Source organism: Mustela putorius, unplaced genomic scaffold, assembly GCF_011764305.1.
Source record: "Mustela putorius furo isolate JIRA1106 unplaced genomic scaffold, ASM1176430v1.1 tig00003944_pilon_pilon_pilon, whole genome shotgun sequence".
NCBI classification, from domain to species: Eukaryota; Metazoa; Chordata; class Mammalia; order Carnivora; family Mustelidae; genus Mustela; species Mustela putorius.
The window spans coordinates 6,083,320-6,105,623 of NW_025422088.1; the positions used below are offsets into that span (position 1 = coordinate 6,083,320).

Genomic DNA, 22,304 nt, shown 5'->3' on the forward strand with positions numbered 1-22,304 from the left:
TTTTAAGAGCAGATGACATAGGTGACTTTCTTTCTTTCTTTTTTTTTTTTTTAAGATTTTACTTATTTATTTGACAGAGATCACAAGTAGGCAGAGGGGCAGGCAGAGAGAGAGGAGGAAGCAGGCTCCCTGCTGAGCAGAAAGCTCTATGCGGGACTCGATCCCAGGACCCTGAGATCATGACCTGAGCCGAAGGCAGCAGCTTAACCCATTGAGCCACCCAGGCGCCCCCATAGGTGACTTTCTTAACAGAGAGAAACAGACACAGAGAGGCAGACAAAATGAGATAGAGAAATTTATCCTAGATGAAAGCAGGATAAGGCCACAGCCAGAGATCTAAGCCAAGCAGATACAAGAAACATGCCTGATATCTCAAGAATTTAAAGCAATGATCATAAGAACTCACTAGACTTGAAAAAAGAGTGGAAGACATGAGTGAGACCCTTAACACAGAATTAGGGAATAATATAGAGGGGCACCTTACTGGCCTAGTCAGTAGAGCATTACATTCTTGATCTTGCAAGTTGAGGCCCCACATTGGGTATACAGATTAATTAAAAATAAAATTGTAAAAAGAAAATGAATAACATAGCAGAGATAAAGGGCTTAATAAATGAAATGAGAAATACACTTGATGGAATATAGCAGGATGAAAGAAGCAAGGGAATAAATTAGTGACCTTGAAGACAGAGCAATGGAAAGCAATCAAGCTGAATAAAAGAAAAAAAGAATTACACAAAACAAGAATAGACTTAGGGAACTCAGTGGCTCCATCAAACGTACTAACATTTGTATTATAGGAGTCCCAGAAGAAGAAGAGAGAGAAAAGTGGACAGAAAATTTATTTGAAGAAATAAAAGGTGACTTCTGTAACCTGGGGAAGGAAAAACAGATAACCAAATCCAGGAAGTACAGAGAACTCCCATCAAAATCAACAAAAGCAGATCCACACTAAGACATATTGTAATTAAATTGGCAACATACAGTAATAAAGGAAAAAAGTCTTAGGAATTCAGTAAATTTGGATGGAACCAGGAAGGACCCCCAAATAGCCAGAGGAATTTTGAAAAGGAAAACTAAAACTGTTGCGTCACAATCCTGGACTTCAAGTTCTATTATAAATCTGTAGTCAAGACAGTATGATACTGGCAAAAAAACAGACACATAGATCAATGGAACAGAAAAGAGAACCCAGAAATGGACCCTCAACTGTATGGTCAACTAATCTTCAACAAAGCAGGAAAGAATATCCAATGGAAAAAAGAGTCTCTTCAACAAATGGTGCTGGGAACATTGGACAGCCATATGCAGAAGAGTGAAACTGGACCGTTTCCTTACACCATACACAAAAATGGACTCAAAATGGATGAAATACCTCAGTGTGAGATGGGAATCCATCAAAATCCTAGAGGAGAATGCAGGCAGCAACCTCTTCAACCTCAGTGGCAGCAGTTTCTTCCTAGACACATCACCAAAGGCAAGGGAAGCAGGGCAAAAATGAACTGTTGGGACTTCACCAAGATAAAAAGCTTGTGCACGGCAAAGGAAACAGTTGACAAGACAGTGGACAGAATGGGAGAAGATCTTTGCAAATGTCTTATCAGATAAAGTGCTAGAATCCAAAATCTATAAAGAATTTATCAAACAAGGAGCAAATAATCCAATCAGGAAATGGGCAAAAGACATGAACAGACATTTCTGTAGAGAAAACATCCATATGGCCAACAGACACATGAGAAAGTGCTCAACATCACTAGGCATCAGGGAAATACAAATCAAAACCACAATGAGATACCATCTCATGCCAGTTAGAATAGCTACATATATTGGTGAGGATGCAGAGAAAAGGGAACCCTATTGCACTGCTGCTGGAAATGCAAGCTGGTGTAGCCACTGTGGAAAACCGTATAGAGGTGCCTCAGAAAGTTGAAAATATAGCTACCCTATGACCCAACAGTTGCACTAGTGGGTATTTACCCCAAAGATACAAATGTAGTTCAAAGGGGCACCTGCATCCCAATGTTGATAGCAGCAATGTCCACAATAGCCAAACTATGGAAAGAGCCCAGATGTCCATCAACAGATGAATGGATAAAGAAGATGTGATATATAATGGAATATTATGCAGCCACCAAAAATGAAATCTTGCCATTTGCAATGACATGGATGGAACTAGAAGGTATTTTGCTAAATGAAATAAGTTAATCAGAGAAAGACAGTGATCATATGATCTCACTGATAGGTGGAATTTGAGAAACAAGACAAAGGATTATAGGGGAAGAGAGGGAAAAATGAAACAAGATGAAACCAGAGAGGGTGACAAACCATAAGAGATTCTTAATCTCAGGAAACAGACTGAGGGTTGCTGGGAGGGATGGGGTGGCTGGGTGATGGACTTTGGGGAGGATATGTATTGTGGGGAGCACTGTGTGTTGTGTAAGACTGATGAATCACAGACCTGTACCCCTCAAACAAATAGTACATTATATCTTAAAAATAATAATTAAAAAATAAATAAAAATTTTTTTTAAGTTTTTAAAAATATTAAAAGCTAAGGCCAGGAGATTTTTCAACAGAAGCTTTGCAAACTGTAGAGGAGTGGCATGATATATTCAGAATGATAAATGGGAAAAATCTGCAGCCAAGAACACTCTATCCAGCAAGGCAATTATTCAGAATAGAAGGAAAGATTAAAAAGTTGCCCAGACAAATAAAAATTGAAGGAGTTGTTGACCACTAAGTCAGCTCTGCAAGAAATATTAAAGGGGACACTTGAAGTGGAAAGGAGAAACCAAAAGTGACAGTATAAAGGAATGAAAACACAAAAGCAGTAAAAGTGAGTGCTTCTGTTAAAAAAAATATCAGGAAACTCACAAAAGAAAGAATATAAAATATAACAGAGGCAAAACAAATGGGTTCAAACTTAAATCACTGTCAGGATTAATATAGACTGCTATATGCAGAAGATTATATACAACACTAATGATAGCCATGTATAAAAAGCCACTAATAAACATGCAAAGAATAAAGAGAAAGAAATCCGAATATATTACTAAAGAAAATCAGCAAAACATTTAAGAGAGAAAGACAAAAAAAGTATCAGGAAAAAATCTTGAGAAACAATCACAAAACAAGTGATAAAATAACAGTAAATACATACAGTCAGTAATTACTCTGGGTGTAAATGGACTAAATCTTCCAGTCGGAAGACATAGAATGACATAACGGATAAAAAAACAAGATCCATCTATATGCTGCCTACAAGAGACTCATTTCAGACAAGAAGACACCTGCAGACTGAAAGTGGGGAGCTGAAGAAACATTTGTCATGCAAATCAATCTCAAAAGAAAGCTGGAGTTCTAATATATTGCACAAGCTAGACTTTAAAACAGAACTGTAAAAAAAAAAAAAAAAACCTAAGTGACTAAAAATACCATAACAAGAGACAAAGGGGGATATTATATGGTGATAAAGGGGAAAATCCAACAAGAAGATACAAGAACTGTAATTTTTAGGCACCCATCATAGGAGCACCCAGGTACATAAAATAGTTAATAACAAACATAAAGGATTAATTGATAATAATACAATAACAGTAGGGGACTTTAACACCCCACTTACATCAATAGACAGGTCATCTAAACAGAAAATCAACAAGGAAACCATTTGGTTTTGAAGGACACACTGGACCAGGTGGTATTTAACAGATTATTCAGAATATTCCATCCTAAAACAGCAAAATATACATTCTTTTCAAATGCATATGGAATGTTCTCCAGAAATACCATATTAGCCCACAAAACAAACCTGAACAAACTCAAGATCAAAGTCCTACCATGTGTCTTTTCTGACCACAATGCTGTGAAACTAGAAGGCAACCATAAGAAAAAATCTTAAAAGAACACTAATACATGGAGAAGAATAACATGCTACTAAACAATGACTCGGTTAACAAGGAGATCAAAGAAGATATTTAAAAAAAAAAATACATGGAAACAAATGAAAAGGAAATCACAGGAATCCAAACCTTTGGGATGCAACAAAACCAGTCCTAAGAGAGATGATTATAGCAATATAAGCCTACCTCAAGAAGTAAGAAAAATCTCAAATAAACAGCCCAACTTTACATCTAAGAAAATGAGAAAAAGAACAATAAAAATCTAAAACCAGCAGAAGGAAGAATAGAATAAAGACTGGAACCAAAATAAATGATATAGAAACTAAAAAAAAAAAAAGAAGAAGAAGAAAAAAAAAAAGAACAGATCATTGAAAGCAGGAACTATTTCTTTGAACAAAAATCAATAAAATTGGGGTGCCTGGGTGGCTCAGTGGGTTAAAAAGCCTCTGCCTTCGGCTCGGGTCATGATCCCAGGGTCCTGGGATAGAGCCCCGCATCGGGCTCTCTGCTTTGCAGGGAGCCTGCTTCCTCCCCTCTCTCTCTCTCTGCCTGCCTCTCTGCCTACTTGTGATTTCTCTCTCTCTGTCAAATAAATAAAATCTTTTAAAAAAATCAATAAAATTAGTTAACATTTAGGCAGACTTACAAAGAAAGAAAGAGAAAGAACTCAAACAAAATCACAAATGAGAGAAGAGAAATAACAGCCAATCCCACAGATGTACAAACAGTTAAAAGAGAATATTGTGAAAAACTATATGCCAACAAATTGGACAGCCTAGAAGTGGATAAATTACTAGAAACCTATAAGCTACCAAAACTGAAACAGGAGGAAATAAAAAATTTGAACAGTCTCATATAACCAGCAAGAATTGAATGAATAACCAAAAAATTCCCCCAACAAACAAAACTCCAGGACAAGATGGCTTCACAGGTGAATTTGACCAAATATTTAAAGTTACTATTCTACCTAAATTATTCCAAGACAGAGAAAAGAAAGGAAAACTTTAACGTTCATTCTGTGAAGCGCCCAACATTATCCTGATACCAAAACCAAAGATACCACTAAAAGAGAACTATAGGCCAGTATCCCTGATGAAAATAGATCCAAAATTCCTGAACAAATACTAGCAAACCAAATTCAACAATACATTAAAAAAAATCATTCACCACAGTCAAGTGGAATTTATTCCTGGATACAGTGGTAGTTCAGAATTTGCAAATTGATTGCATCAGTAAAAGAAAGGTCACCATGTGATCTTTCTAATAGATGCAAAAAAGCATTTGACAAAGTACAGCATCCATTCATGATAAAAACCTTCAACAAAGTAGGTTTATGGGAACATACCTCAACATAATAAAGGCCATACATTAAAAACCCACAGCTGACATCATCCCTGTTTTTTTTTTTTTTAACACCATCCTTAGATGGGGAAAACAGAGCTTTTCTCCTAAGACCAGGAACAAGGGAACGATGTGCCCTCTCACCACTTTTATTAAACATAGTTCCGAAAGTCCTAGCCATAAAGGTCAGAAAACAAAAAATAAAAGGCATACAAATCATCAAGGAAGAAGTAGAACTTTCACTATTTGCAGATGATATAATACTCTGTATAGAAAGCCAGAAAGACTCCACCAAAAGATTGCTTGAACTGATACATAAATTTACTAGAGTCATAGGATAGAAAATCAGTGTACAGAAGTCTGTAGCATTTCTATACCCTAATAATGAAGCAGCAGAAAGGGAAATTAAGGAATAAATCCCATTTATATTTGCACCCAAAATAAGCAACCTAGAACCTATTTCTAGCAACTAGAAATAAGTGTAACCAAAGAGATAAAAGACGTGTATGCAAATCTAATAAAAAACAGTGGTGAAAGAAATTGAAGAAGATACAAAGAAATGGAAAGACATTCTATGCTCAAGAATTGGAAGAACAAATACTGTTAAAATGTCTGTACCACCCAAATTCACAATCTACAGATTTAATGCAATCCCTATCAAAATATCAGCAGCACTTTTTTAATAGACCAAGAACTGACAATCCTAAATTTGCATGGAACTGCAAAAGATCCTGAATAGCCAAAGCAGTCTTGTAAATGGAAAGCAAAGCTGGAGGCATCACAATTGCGAACTTCAAGTTGTATTACAGAGCTGTAGTAATCAAAATGGTATTTATTGTACTGGCACAAAAAAAGGCACATAGATCAATGAAACAGTTTAGAAAACCCAGAAATAAATACACAAATTATATGGCCGGTTAATCTTCAGCAAAGCAGGTAGGAATATCCAATGGGAAAAGGACTGTCTGGGAAAACTAAACAGAAGGATGCAAGAGAAAGAAACTGGACCCCTTTCTTACACTATACACAAAACTAAATTCAAAATGGATTAAAGACTTAAATGTGAGACCTGAAACCATAAAAATTCTAGAAGAGGACACAGGCAATAACTTCTTTGACACTGGCCATAATATCTTTCTAAGTATGTCTCCTGAGGTAAGGAAAACAAAAGCAAAAATAAACTACTGGGACTGAATCAAAATAAAAAGCTTCTGCATAGAGAAGGAAACAACAAAACTGAAAGGCAGCTTCAGAATGGTAGAGGATAATGACAAATGACACATCTGACAAAGGGATAGTATCCAAAATATATAAAAAGCTTATACAACTAACACCCAAAAAACAAATGTTAAAAAAAATAGACAGCATGAACAGACATTCCTCCAAAAAAGATATCCAGATGGCAAATGGACACATAAAAAGATGCTCATCATAATTTATCAGAGACTTGGGAATCAAAACTACAATGAGAAATCCCCTCACACCTGTCAGAAGGGCTAAAATCAACAACATAAAAACAGATGTTGGCTAAGATGTAGAGAAAGGGGAACCCTTACAGTGTTGGTGGGAATAAATACTGCTACAGATACTGTGGAAAACAGTATGGAGGCTCCTCAAAAAGTTAAAAGTAAAACTATCTTATGATCCAGATGTTACTACTGGGTATTTACCCCAAAAATACAAAAATACTAATTCAAAGGGATACTTGCATCCCTGTGTTACACCAGCATTGTTTATAATAGTGAAGATATGGAAGCATTCCAAGTGTCCATTGATTGATGAATGGATAAAGAAATGGTATGCACTTGTGCATGTGCATGCATGCGCGCACACACACACACACACACAGACAGAGGAATATTATTCAGCCATAAAGAAGAATGAAATCTTGTCATTTGCAATAACATGGATAGAGCTAGAGTATAATGCTAATCAAAGTAAGTCAATCAGGAAAAGACAAATACCATGATTTCACTCCTATATATAATTTAAGAAACAAAACAAGCAAAGGAAAAAAAAGAAACCTGGAAACAGACTCTTAACTATAGAGAACAAACTGATGGTTATCAGAAAGGAGGTGAGTGAGGCATGGGTTAAATATGTGGTGGCTTTAAGGAGTGAGCTTCCGGTGGTAAGCACCAGGGTGATGTATTGAATTGTTGTACACTTCAAAACATGTAACACTATGTTAACCAACAGGAATCAAAATATAAACCAAAAAAAAAAAAATTCTCATCTGTAGTTTTCTATAGATTTCTATAGAAATATAGAAATATATCTTTCTATATATATAGATATATATCAATTTATATAGAGATACATATCTATAAATATAAATATAGATATATATGATATAGAAATATATTCTCTATATATCATCTATAGATTTCTCATCTATAGTTTTCTTATAGTGTCCTTGTCAGGCTTTGGCATTGGTGTCATGCCTAACCTCAAAGAATAAGTTAGAAAGTGTGTATTTCTTTTCAGTTTTTTGGGAAAAGTTTGAAAAGGAATGGTACTAGTTCTTTTTTAAGTGTTTGGTAGAATTCACCAGTGAATCCATCAGATCCAAGGCTCTTTTTTGTTGAGAAATTTTTAAATTATTTATTCATTCTCCTTTAATAGTTACAGGTGTATTCAGATTTTCTGTTTCTTTGTGACTTAATCCTGGTAGATTTTTACTTTTAGGAATTTGTCTATTTCATTTAAGTTTTCCAATTTGGTGGAAAACAATTTTCATAGTAATCTTATAATTCTTTTTATTTTTGTAGAATCAGTTATAATGGCCTCACTTTCATCTTTGATTTTCCTAATTTGAGTCTCTCTTTTTTGTCTGAGTTCATCTAGCTAACAGCTTGTTAATTTTGTTGATACTTTCAAAAAAGGAAATTTCGATTTCATTGATTTCCTCTCTTCCCTGTTTTGTTGATCTCTGATATAATCTTTATTATTTCCTTCCATTAGCTTTAGATTTAATTTGTTTTCTTATTCTAATTACTGAAGTTACAAAGTTAGGTTTTTGATTTCAGATCTTTCTTGTTTTTTGGTATAAGCATTTATTTGTAGCTCTGTTTCTTTCTTAGCACTGTTTTGGCATGTCATGTTTTTATTTCCATTTATCTATAGGTATCTTCTAATTTTTCTTTTAATTTCTTTGATCTATTGGTTGTTTGAGTGTGTTGTTTAATTTCCATAAATCTGTGGATTTTCCAGTTTTCCTTCTGTTACTGATTTCTGACTTCATCTGTGGCTTGCATTCTGGGAGTAAACAGATGAACTCAAAATGTCAGTTAGTGATAAGTGCTATGAAGAACTATAAAGTAGGGTGAGGAGAATAGGAAATACCTAGCTTGGATGGGATGAGGATTGCTCTTTTAATAGGGTGTCAGGGCAGGCTCCCCTGATAAGCTGATACTCAAACAGAGACCTGAAACAAAGAAGGGAGAGAGCCATGTGGATATCTGAAAGAAAAGATGTGGAAGCCCTAAGGCTGGTGTCATGTTTGGCATTTAGAGGAAATGCAGAGAGACAAGTGAACCAGGGCTGAGTGAGTGAGGAGGAAAGTGCTAAGAGTCAAGAATCAGAGAAGTATGGGGAATCACAGCCAGGTCATGTATGTCTTTAAGGACTTGTTTTTACTCTAATATGAGATAACCATTGAAGGTTTTTAAGCAGAGGAGGGATGTTATCTGACTTATCTTTTAAAGCACTCACACTGCCTATTGTGTTGAGATTAGTGAAGTGGGACAACAAGGAAATCAGTTACAAAAAGCAATAATCCAGGCAAAAAAAAATGATGGTGGCTTGGAACAGGGTAGTAGCTAGTTGTTGATTTGCAGTCCTCTTGGGAATTTCCCTGGCATTTGTATTCAGAGGGCAAGGAGAAACAAAGAAAGAAGCAGGCCACTCCACGTTTATAGGTGACAGTTTAAATAAGTAAATGGAACTTAAATTCAATGAGGCTTGTTGTGGGGGGCAACAAGACAAATGGATCTCTGCACCTGCCCACCAGATCTTAAAACTTTATATAAGAAGCCTTAACTGGATGCAGCCACGTATCTTTACAGGTGTTTTCAGCATCCCATCACTGTCTCAAGACTGTGTCAGCCTCTGAAAGCAGGAAAGGCAAATAGAATCTATATTCCAGAAGGAGGGAATGAGGAGCCTTTGAGTCCCTAGGTCCAACTCATGGGTCAATTGGCAGTAAACATCTTTTTGATGATGTTCCCCAATAATAGCAATGCAGATGGCAAGGAATGGTTGGATTCTGGATGGCCTGGCAGAATTTTCTTAAACATTGGATATAGAGTGTCAGAAAAAAATGAAGGGTAAAAAGATGATGCCCAATATTTTTGGTCTAAACAACTGGAATTACAGAATTGTCATTAGTTTAAATAGGGGAAACTAAAGGAGCAGCAGGTTTGTAGATAAGGGACTCAAGAGTTTGGGCCAACATGTGAAGTTTGATACGATTTCTAGATAACCAGCTGAACTTATTGAGTAGGCAGTTTAGTATGAGTCCCAGTTCAAGGGAGTAAGCCAGATGGAGGCATAAATTTAGGAGTTGTCAGGCTATAGATTATATTTAAGCTATGAGACCAGTAGAAATCATCTAGAATGGGAACACAGAGAAGAGGAGAGATTGAACCCTGGGGCATTCCAGCCTTTAGAGGTGGTGGAAAGGAGTAAGACTCAGCAGAAGAGACAGAGAAGGAATGTTCAGTAAGGTAGAGTCTATTCATGAGAATTAGGGGAGAGGGTTTGGAGTTTTGTTAGGGAGTGGAGCAGAGGAAACAGGGCAGTAGCTGGAAGGACAGGTTGGAGTCAAGAGAGAGAAGGTGGTTTTGTTTTGTTTGTTGTCATTAGTGGAGAAATAGCTTTCTGTATAATGGTAGAAATGAGCTAATAAGCTAAAATGGACTTAGGAAAAGGAAGGGACATTTGGTAGAGTAATATCCACGGATAGATGAGAAAGGATACATAAAGAGAGAGATTACCTTAGATAGGAAGAGAGAATATGAGTACAAATGAAATTAAGTGGCAGATGAGATGTGAGCATATGAACATGCTTGTCTGATTGCTTCTATTTTCCCTGAAAAGAAAATAAAACAAAATAGTTGAGATAGAGAAGAGGGCTGAAAAGGAAGGAACTTCATACTGCCCCCATGTAGGTATTTCTAAAAGGAGATTAATTTTACAGTTACTCTGTGTGCCACACATACTATGAGGCAAGTATTGTTATCCCCATTGTTATGATGTAAACTGATACTTAGAAAGTTTAAGGAGCTTCCCCAAAGTCTCATAGCTCTTCAGTGGTGGCAGAGGTGAGATGTAAACTTCAGTATGCACAAATAAGAATTTGTAGTAAATACAAATTGTAAAATATTTATTCAGATTTTTTTCAAACAAAATAAACTAAAGTAAACCTAAGAGGTAGAATAGAAAAACACAGTTGAAAGCAAAAGAAATAATAAAGGCACTCCAAAATAGTCTATCATTTGGAAATGTTTCCATCTCTCCATAGCTTTATAGAAATATAGCTCTTACGTTTTTATATGAAAAGGGTCGCTGAAAGATCACTTTTCAGCTTGTTTCTCTATGTTTAATTAAAAAAATATTTCTAGTGAGATAAAAATGTTTAAATATGATTACTCTCAGGATTAAATGATGGATTTTTTTTTAAATTTGCTATTGTCTGTATAAATCAAAAATAGTAAGTACTGTTCCCTAGAATTTCTTGGTTAACATTTTAAACAATTTTTTTGAGTATAGGTGGCACATAATGTTATAGTTTCAGTTGTACAACACAGTGATAGGATAAGTTTATTCATAACGCTGTGCTCCCCTGAAGTGTAACTGCCATCTGTCACCATACAACACAATTGCAACAGCATTGACTGTATTCATTACAGTATACCTTTTACTCTTGTGACTTACTTATTCCCAAACTGGAAGCTTGTATCTCCAACTTCCTTCATGCATTTTTTCCATCCCACACACCCCCTCCCCCTCTGGCAGCCTTCAGTTAATTTGCTGTATTTGTAAAGTCAGACTCTGCTTGTTTTTGTTGTATGCTTATTCAATTGGGTTTCTTTTTTAGATTTTATAATGAGTGAAATCATATGGTATTTGTCTTTCTCTGACTTATTTCACTCAGGACAATAACCTCTGGATCTATCCATGCTGTTGCAATGGCATGATCTCATCCTTTCTGAAGGCTGCATAAAATTCTGTGTGTGTGTGTGTGTGTGTGTGTGTGTGCACACGCGCGTTTGAAAGAAGTACCATATGTCCCTTATCCATTTGTCTATTTATGGACACTTATGTTGCTTCCAAATCTTGGCTATTATAAATAATGCTGCAGTGAACAGAGGGGTGCATATATCCTTTATAATTAGTGTTTTTCTTTGGGTAAATATGCAGTAGCGGAATTACCAGATCATATGGTATTTCTGCTTTTTACTTTTTTTGAGAAACCTCCATACTGTTTTCCACAGTGGTTTTACCAATTTACATTCCCACTGACAGTGTACAAGGTTCACTTTTTTCCACATCCTTGCCAACATATATATTGGCAACATGTTACTTCTTTTTGATTTTTGCCATTCTGACAGTATAAGGTGCTATCTCATTGTAGTTTTGATTTGTATTTCTCTGATGATGTGAGCATCTTTTCTTGTGTCTATTGGCCATCTGTATGTCTTCTTTGGAAACATGTCTGTTCAGGTCCTCTGCACATTAATTAATCAGATTGTTCTCTTTTTGGTATTGAGTTGTTAAGTTCCTTATATATTTTGGTTAGTAGTCCTTTACTGGATATATCATTTGCAAATATCTTTTCCATTCAGCCTTTTTGTTTTGTTGATGGTTTCTTTCGCTGTGCAGAAGCTTTTTATATTTTTATAGTTCCAGTAGTTTATTTTTGCTTTTGTTTCCCTTGTTTTAAAATGGAGACAAATCTAGAAAAAATGTTGCCATGCCAGTGTTAGAAAAATTACATCCTCTATTCTAAGATTTTTGTAGTGTCAGGTCCCACATTTAGGTCTTTAACTATTTGGGGTTTATTTTGATGTATGGTGTTAGAAGTCAGTCCAGTTTCAATCTTTTACATGTAAAAGTTTTCCAAGCACCATTTATTGAAGAGACTTATTCCCATTGTTGCCTTTTATGTTGTACATTAATTGACCATATAACTGTGGGTTTATTTCTGGGGTCTTCATTCTGTTCCCTTGATCTATGTGTCTGGTTTTGTTTAAATAACATACTGTTTTGATTACTTCAGTTCTGTAGTGTATCTAGAAGTCTGGAATTGTGATACCTACAGCTTTTATTTTGTTGCTCAAAATTGCTTGGGCCATTCAGGCTCTTTTGTAGTTCCATACAAATTTTAGTATTATTTTCCTCTAGTTTTGTGAAAAATGCTTTTAGTATTTTGATAGTGATTGCACTGAATCTGTAGTTTGCTTTGGGCAGTATGAATATTTAACAATATTAATTCTTCCAGTCAGTGAACATGGAATATCTTTCCATTTGTGTCAACTTTAATTTCTTTCATTGGTCTTTTATAATTCAGAGTACAGGTCTTTCACCTATTTGTTTGAGTTTATTCCTGGGAATTTCATTCTTTTTGGTACAATTATAAATGGAATTGTATTCTTAATCCCTCATTCTGCTACTTTGTTATTAGTGTATAGAGATAGTACCAATTTCTGGGTATTAATTTTTGTATCCTACAACATTACTGAATTCATCTATTACTTCTAGGAGTTTTTTTATGGAGTGTTTAGAATTTGATTAACTTTTTAAAATGGACTTTTTCACTGTATTTTAATCAGTAATTATAAAACTATTTCAAATCTATCTCTGTTCATGCAGCTAGAAGAAAATTACCTTTCTCTCATTTAATAGGTTTTTCAGCAGTCTTTAGAAAGACAGATTGGTGATATGTTGGAACACTCTATTCTGAAATTGTATATATAATCTTTTTCAGTTTCCTCTGCCTACCCATCCCCTGGGTTTTCTCTTTAAAGATAAATATTGGCAAGATAGAACTAAGCATCTTAGATGCACTTCTTTTCTTTGAAAATTTTTTAAATTAAATTTATTTATTTTCAGCATAACAGTATTCATTATTTTTTCACCACACCCAGTGCTCCATGCAATCCGTGCCCTCTATACCCACCACCTGGTACCCCAACCTCCCACCCCCCCACCACTTCAAATCCCTCAGACGGTTTTTCAGAGTCCATAGTCTCTCATGATTCACCTCCCCTTCCAATTTCCCCCAACTCCCTTCTTCTCTCTAACTCCCCATGTCCTCCATGCTATTTGTTATGCTTCACAAAAAAGTGAAACCATATGATAATTGACTCTCTCTGCTTGACTTATTTCACTCAGCATAATCTCTTCCAGTCCCGTCCATGTTGCTACAAAAGTTGGGTATTCATCCTTTCTGATGGAGGCATAATACTCCATAGTGTATATGGACCACGTTTTCCTTATCCATTCGTCCGTTGAAGGGCATCTTGGTTCTTTCCACAGTTTGGCGACCCTGGCCATTGCTGCTATAAACATTGGGGAACAGATGGCCCTTCTTTTCACTACATCTGTGTCTTTGGGGTATATACCCAGGAGTGCAATGGCAGGGTCATAGGGAAGTTCTATTTTTAATTTCTTGAGGAATCTCCACACGGTTCTCCAAAGAGGCTGCACCAACTTGCATTCCCACCAACAGTGGAAGAGGGTTCCCCTTTCTCCACATCCCCTCCAACACTTGTTGTTTCCTGTCTTGCTAATTTTGGCCATTCTAACTGGTGTAAGGTGATATCTCAATGTGGTTTTAATTTGAATCTCCCTGAGGGCTAATGATGATGAACATTTTTTCATGTGTCTGATAGCCATTTGTGTGTCTTCATTGGAGAAGTCCCTGTTCATATCTTCTGCCCATTTTTTTATATGATTGCCTGTTTTGTGTGTGTTGAGTTTGAGGAGTTCATTATAGATCCTGGATATCAGCCTTTTGTCTGTACTGTCATTTGCAAATATCTTCTCCCATTCCGTGGGTTGCCTCTTTGTTTTCTTGACTGTTTCCTTTGCTGTGCAGAAGCTTTTGATTTTGATGAAGTCCCAAAAGTTTATTTTTGCTTTTGTTTTGTTTGCCTTTGGAGACATATCTTGAAAGAAGTTGCTGTGGCTGATATTGAAGAGATTACTGCCTATGTTCTCCTCTAGGATTCTGATGGATTCCTGTCTCACGTTGAGGTCTTTTATCCATTTTGAGTTTATCTTTGTGTACAGTGTAAGAGAATGGTCAAATTTCATTCTTCTACCTATAGCTGTCCAGTTTTCCCAGCACCATGCCATTCCGATCAAAATTCCACCAGTATTCTTCAAAGAGCTGGAGCAAATAATCCAGAAATTTGTATGGAATCAGAAGAGACCCCAAATCGCTAAGGAAATCTTGAAAAACAAAAATAAAACTGGGGGCATCACATTACCTGATTTCAAGCTTTATTACAAAGCTGTGGTCACGAAGACAGCATGGTACTGGCATAAAAACAGACACATAGACCAGTGGAACAGAGTAGAGAGCCCAGATATGGGCCCTCAACTCTATGGTCAATTAGTCTTCGACAAAACAGGAAAAAATATACAGTGGAAAAAAGACAGTCTTTTCTTTGATATTTTTATTTAAATCCTAGTTAGTTAACATGCAGTGCAATATTGGTTTCAGGAGTAGAATTCAGTGGTTCATCGCTTACATATAACACCCAATTCTCATCATAACAAGTGCCCTCCTTAATCCCTATCACCCATCTTAGCCCATTCTCTATCCACCTTCCGACATCAACCCTCAGTTTGTCTCTATCGTTATGAGCCTCTTATGGTTTGTTTCTCTCTCTTACTTTTTTTCCCCTACCCTATGTTCATCTATTTCATTTCTTAAATCCCACATATGAGTGAAATCTTAATGGTATTTGTCTTTCTCAGACTGACTTATCTCACTTAGCATAATACACTCTAGCTCCATCCATGTTGTTGCAAATGGCAAGATTTCATTCTTTTTGATGGCTGAGTAATATTTCATGGTATATATGTACCATATCTTCTTTATCCATTCATTAGTCAATGGACATTTGGGTCCATAGTTCAGCTGTTGTTGATAATGTAACTTCTAGTGACTTAATTGAAAGTATTTCGAGATATTGTTTAAAATAATAAAAGTTAATCCTTTGAACACCTGATAATAAAAATAATTGTTACCTTTAAAAAATAATAATAATAATAATAAAAGTTAGTTTAGCTTCTAAGAGTCTAATATATATGTATTGTTGGTTTTGTTGGGCATTTTATTTCAGGAGCCGCCTAAAGAAAGACTATGATGATTTCAGAAGACAGCCTGATCATGATAAATTTACTAGAGAACTGTGGACTACTGAAGAAGGTGAAGGAGATCCTGGAAAAGAATCTCCTAAAGTAGAAATTAGTAAGTCTGTAGACTCCACAGAACCTCTAGATATCCTGGAGAAAGATCACTTTGATTCAGGTAGTTATGAAAACTTTCCTTTAAATCAACAGCTTAAACCATAAAGAAAGTTTTAGTATCTTTTGTTGAGGTAAAAGATAATCTGGTTAATGGTAGGTACTGATTAGGGAAATCTGGTATATTTTGAAATGTCCTGTGTCCTTATAAAAGGTCCCTTGGAGTCATCATTTTAGTTCTAGGAGTATCTGGAGCCAGTGCCTGCCTCTGATCTGTAGGCATGTTTTTGCACATTATAGACCACATATCTTTGATCTATAATCCCTCTAAATTAAGTTCATCCTCTTCTTTTTATTACTATTTTTGAAGCACTGTTTTTGGTATTTGATTTAAATGGAACTTGATAAGTTCCTAATACTGTGAAGATTTTTTTATGAGAAATGACCAAGGTTGATGGCCAAATAAACCTCAGATTGAACATAACATTCTAATAAGGAGGTTGGATTAGGTTATCTGTTAATGCATTTTGATTTATCAGATTATGTTATTCTGTAAATGTAGTTATCTTTTTCTGCAAATCTAGTTTTAAAAACTTCCTTTCATTATATAAGAGATGTGTGAAAATTTGTGGTTAGAAATGTTTTAGCCTGTTTTTCATGTCTTTGGTTTATTGAAAAAGAGTAGCTTCTCATCAACCCAGTTTCACCAGATATGAAAATAAATTTTTTACTGTAAGAATGAATAATTAAACACGAGGAAAAGCTGAACACTTTTCATCCTTTTGAGTCTCTGAAACTAGATTAGAATTCTGGGCTCTAATTGCTGATTTGAGTATCTGTGAGGTATAAATTTTCCTCTGTATTTGTATGGGCAGCAGAACTAGTAGAGTTTGAACAAAATAATCCATTCATTAATACATAGTTCTTGGGAATGGTTACACTATCAAAATATCAACCTTACCTGAATTTCCAATATTGAATCATCCTAAAGTAGATTTCTTAATAAATTGCCAGTTCAGAGATTGACTTGCTTTTTTTTATGATTGGCCTTATTATTTCTATTCAGTTGCTGTTTTATTTAAACAAAATGCTTGCTTTATAACTTTCAGATGATATGAAACTGTCAGAAATAGAGTTTCCTATGGCCAGAAGCAAGTTGTTGAAAAAGGAATTGCCTTTTAAAGATGTTCCGAAGATACTGCCTAAAACACTTAAACGACAGTCTAAACAAACTAATTATCTGGATGATAGCACAAAAGAGCTTTCCCCAAGAAAGAAAGCAAAATTAAGCACAAATGAGACAACAGTTGAGCATGTAGAAGGTGAGATGCAAATTGACTGTTTGAATGAATTAAAGCATGCAGAGCCACTGTTTCCAGAGTCATTTGCCTCAATGGATTCAACACCAGTATCTGTTCTCCAGAAAGGGACCAAACCTATTCAGGCCTTGCTTGCAAAGAATATTGGGAACAAAGTGACCTTAACAAATCAACTGCCCCCTTCCACAGGTAGAAGTGCTCCTACAGTGGATAAACCAGTTATATCTCCTCTAGAAGGCAGCCCCATAAAGCCAGCATTGACCTGCCACACCAGTACAAAAGGTCCTTTACAAATGGTATACAAAATGCCTTGTGGTCAGTGGTTGCCCATAGATCTCCAAAACAGCTCTGTGAAGATTCAGATGCAACCTGTGCTAGATCCTAAAACAGGAGAAAAAATCATGCAGCAGGTTCTCATTCTGCCCAAGAATTTTGTGATTCAGCACAAGGAAGGGAAAGCAGTTGCAAAGGAAATACTGCCACTTCAACAGAAAGGTACAGAACATCATTGTTCATCTTTCCCACAGACAGCAAATGTAAACTGTTCTTTACCATCAGTTCTTGTCAGCTCAGCAGGAACTGTTTCTAACCAACTAACTAATATAGTTTTCAATAGGACAGTTACACCTTTGTCAAATGTAAGTAGTGGTAGGCCACAGCCTTTGTCACCTGTAACCTCCATAAGTAGTTTATTAATACCTCCAGTTAAGACTAGCCAGAGTGAATCAGGAAAAGTCAAGAATGCAGTTTCAGCAGCTACATTCTCCCAGCCCATTGCTTCATCCACCATCTCCTCAACAGTTCAGCCTCTGTTACCAGCAACAAGACTAAGTGGATCTACAAATCCTGATAGTTCCCTCAACTGTTTTGCACAACAAACTGCTGATTCTTCTGAAGCAAAGCAAGAACTGAAAACTGTGTGTATAAGAGATTCACAGTCAATTCTTGTTAGGACACGAGGTGGGAACACTGGAGTTGTAAAAGTACAGACCAGTCCAGATCAAAATTCACTCAACAGCTTATCTGCAAGTTCAGTTTTCACTTTTGCTCCTCATCTTCAGGCATTTCTGGTGCCCAAATCAACATCATCCTCTGTTTTTTCACCCGCAGTTGGAATGACTACTACATCTAGTCTCCCACCTTTTAGCCAAACAACAACTTCTGTTTCCATTCCATCTGGCTTTAATCCATCAGTGGGAAAGAATCTCAAGCTTACATTAGGCCAACCTTCCTGCAGTGGTAATTTGGGTCACATAATAGATAAAGCTTCACACATGCCTTCTTCTCCCTTAAAGTCCTCTGTTTCTTCTGGTACTGTACCGCCATCAACAGCAAATAATTCAGTAAGTGTAATTAGCATATCAACAGGAAATTTTGGACAAGCCAATGCAAATGTTATTCATACTCCAAGTAAACAGCAACAAGTAGATTATTTCACCAAAAGTTTCCCTGTTACAAGATCAGAAGCAACAGCAGTAACAAGTGGAGATGTCATCAGTGGGAGTGCAGTTCACAAACTTATGCTGGTGTCAGCTCCATCTATTCTTTCTTCTGGCAGTGGAACTGCAATTAATGTGACATCTACAGTTGTCTCAACATCTACAGTTGTCTCATCCCAGAAATTAGTTTTTATTAATGCTCCAATTCCCAGTGGCACTTCAACTCCAACTATTGTGGCAGAACCATTAAAACAAACTCTTCCTCCCCCCTTGAATAAAACCTATGTTAAGACTCCAGAACAGCCCCAGTTAGTACTAATTCCATCTACAGTGGGAGCACCAATAAAAATAAATTCTTCACCAACTGTGTCTCAGATAAAAGATGTGAAAATTGGACTTAACATAGGTCAAGCAATTATAAACAGTTCAGGCAGTGTGCCAGCTATACCATCAATTAACTTATTGCAAAATGTAACCCCCAAAGGAGAAGAAAAAAGTAGCAAGGGCTATGTCTTGCCATTGTCAACAAGTGGTAATTCAATTCGAGTAAACTCAAATTTTGTGAGTCAAAATATTACTCCTGTTAATGAATCAGTGGTTTCTGCAACAAGAGCAGTAAACATGTTTTCAGTAACAGGAGCGAATGTATCTTTGGGTTCTCTTTCAGTGACCTCAGCCTCTGCTTCAGTTGGGACACGACCTCCTATTTTAGTTAGTGGAAATGATACCTCTTCAAGAATTATGCCTATTTTGTCAAATAGACTTTGCACATCAAATCTCGGAAACACTGTGGCTATTTCAACTGTGAAAACAGGACATCTTGCATCATCTGTTCTGATTTCAACTACACAACCAGTGTCTCCTAAATGTTTAACATCGGCTTTGCAAATCCCTGTTACTGTTGCTTTGCCTACACCTGTGAATATATCCCCTAAAGTAATCAACACAGTTCCACAAATGGCAACAGTACCAGGAGCCACACGTTCTGTATCTCTTTCTAAAAGACAATCTCGGACTTCTGTCCAGTTTCAGTCACCAGGGATTTCAACTACAGTGCCAACAAATATAAACACAAATAAACCTCAGACTGAATTGCCACCCCTTTCACCAAGTCCAGGTAAAATAATTAATATTTCCAGTTTTGTTTCTCTGCCAAACCAGCAGATGTCCCCTGCTTTAGTCAAATCAACCCCCAGTCACAGTTCTGCTGCAGGTGGGTCTGTCATTCACACCGCTACAGCACCATCAAATGTAAATAGTGTGATAGGGGGTCAGTTGAGTGAACCTTGTATTCCGCAAAAAATAGTCATCAACACCAGTACACCTTTGGCACCTGGCACTCAGATCATGATTAATGGAACACGGTTTGTTGTTCCACCACAGGGTCTTGGAGCTGGCAGCCATGTTCTTCTTATATCTAGTAATCCCAAATATGGACCTCCCTTAGTTCTTAACAGTGGCCAAGGCCTTCCACCTACATCAGTAGATAACCCTGCCCAGAAAATTACACTAGCATCAAATAATTCTTCAGGTGGGCACCCTGTGAAACATTCTCTAAGAAGCTCTACAAAAATTGTCAACTCTCTTGGGAATGCCAGTCCTCTACCCACAGTACATACAACACCACAGATCATAAACACAACTTCTAAAGTTTCTGTTCCATCTCCCACACCAACAGTATCATTGACTTCAGTAATTAAGTCTCCTTCTGCTACTCTTTTGGCTAAGACCTCTTTGGTTTCTGCCATTTGCTCTGCTAATCCTCCATTGCCAAGTAGCACATCAGTATTTCATTTGGACACATCAGTCAAAAAATTGTTGGTTAGCCCAGAAGGAGCCATTTTGAATACCATAAATACTCCAGCATCTAAGGTTTCTTCTCTCTCTCCATCTCTCTCTCAAATTCTTGTATCTGCTAGTCGAAATCCTGCCTCTGTCTTCCCTGCTTTTCACTCATCTGACTTAGAGAAGCCCGACACAGCTGCATCTTGAATCTAGACTTAATGAGCCAGGTTTTAAATAATGGGGCATTGTTTTGACTCCCATAAAAATTTTTAACTTTATTACACTGTTGAAAACATACTATACATAGTTGTGTGTATGTGTTTTAATGTATCTTTTCATTAGCTTGCAACAAGGCTTTGTTTTCTTGGGGAAGAAAAGATCTATTCCATTTCACTTACTGGAATGAATATGTTTTCAAAGGACGTTTAAAATAGACAGTTAGGATTTACCCTGTCTGTATTGCATAAATTAAGTCAAGTTTTACTAGTTTGGAGTAAGCTAGCCTTTTGCACACTTGCATTGACATGTTTCTTCTTGAATTTGGACTATTGCACCGTGTATCTACAATGTGATATTCTGTGTCATTAGTGAAATCTTGTTTTTGTTTCTGTAAAAAATATATACATATATACACATATATATATGCATTGTGAAAATGCAGTCCATGGTGTAAAATTGTACATACTCTGAAATCCCTAACAACCTGTACTAAACTATATGTACAAAGAACTATGCTGTCTTATTTATGTTTTGTTTACATAATGTATAGTTTTTTAAGTATTTTAGTAATTTTGGACCAGTGAACTGTTAGCAACAATGCAGAAGAATCTGCATGTAATAAATTGAGTTGCTGTATTTCTTTGTTTGAATACCATTTTTAAAGTGCGCTCTTATTCCATTGTAAGAATACATTATATAAAATGAAACAGCCCTTTACAAAAAGGAATTAAGACTGGGAAATTTGAATTAATGGCTAACACTTGTACAAGGTTTTACAGTTTATAAACTTGACACATCTTATTCATTTTTCACAGTACCCTTGAAAGGTTAAGGGTGTTGTCCACGGTCACCTAGCTAGTGGGTGGTAGACCTGAACTAGGAGGCCTGATGCTTTAAATCCTTTTCCATGATTGTACATTACTTCTGTTGTAAAAATTCACTCTGAATTTCATTTTTTTTTCTCATTTTACCACCAAATTTTCCATTGACCAAAACAAGTAATCTTTCAGACCAATGTGTTTGGTTTATGTTAATGCACCCCAGATATGTTTTACTAACTTTTAATTTTTTAAAAATCTTAGATCCGCAAGAAGTTGTGATGGTAGTATGAAGATGTCCCATGTACCCTTTATCTAAGTTTCATGTGATATATCTAGTTTTATACTGAGGTGTTTGTTCATAGTTGACTGATTTTCCAAAATGATAAAACATGAATTTTCCCTTTTTAAATTTAGAATAACAAATGAATATGGACATCTTCAATTATAAGTATTTTTTGCTTTTGTTATGTTTTGTTTTTCCAATTACAGAGCAGTTATTTATATTCTGTTGTAAAGCAAACAGTTTTTATGGGTCAGCTTATTCTCAGGGTTTGACTTTGTGGTATTTCAGATTATGCCTCATTTTAAATAAAAGATAGATTCATCACAATGAACACTGAGTAGTGTATAGAATTGTTAAAATCACTGTATTGTGCACCTGAAACTAATATAACACTATATGTTAACTATACTACAATTAGAAATTTAAAAAAAAAAAAGGCATGCACAGCATGGGAAATATACACACGATGTGTAATTGCTTAGTTATAAATATTTAAAAAACAAAGGACAAAGCAAGAAGATAGATTTTATATTTAAAAGACTAAAAAATTTTTATATTTATTGAATCTTTATATCCATTATCTTATTTGGGATACTGATTGTATACTCATCCACATTACATTTATAATGATGTTGTTAAAACTCATCACATGATGCCTGGGCTTGAGAATGTTCGGGAAGAATGGACCTAATGACTTCCTTTGAAACTACATTGAT

The 22,304-nt window shown here is 36.0% G+C and overlaps 1 protein-coding gene across 2 annotated transcripts in view; it reads left to right on the forward strand.

Moving 5' to 3' along the window:
- The window catches only part of KIAA2026 (KIAA2026 ortholog), a 140,307-nt gene extending 119,187 nt beyond the window's left edge, over nucleotides 1-21,120 (forward strand). For both annotated transcript variants that reach the window (XM_004781968.3, XM_045069853.1), the window contains 2 exons: nucleotides 15,599-15,786; nucleotides 16,832-21,120. In XM_004781968.3, the coding sequence (XP_004782025.1) occupies nucleotides 15,599-15,786; nucleotides 16,832-20,472 (3,829 nt within the window). In that variant the 3' untranslated portion in view covers nucleotides 20,473-21,120. The remainder of the gene's footprint in view (nucleotides 1-15,598; nucleotides 15,787-16,831) is intronic.
- Nucleotides 21,121-22,304: the final 1,184 nt, after the last annotated feature.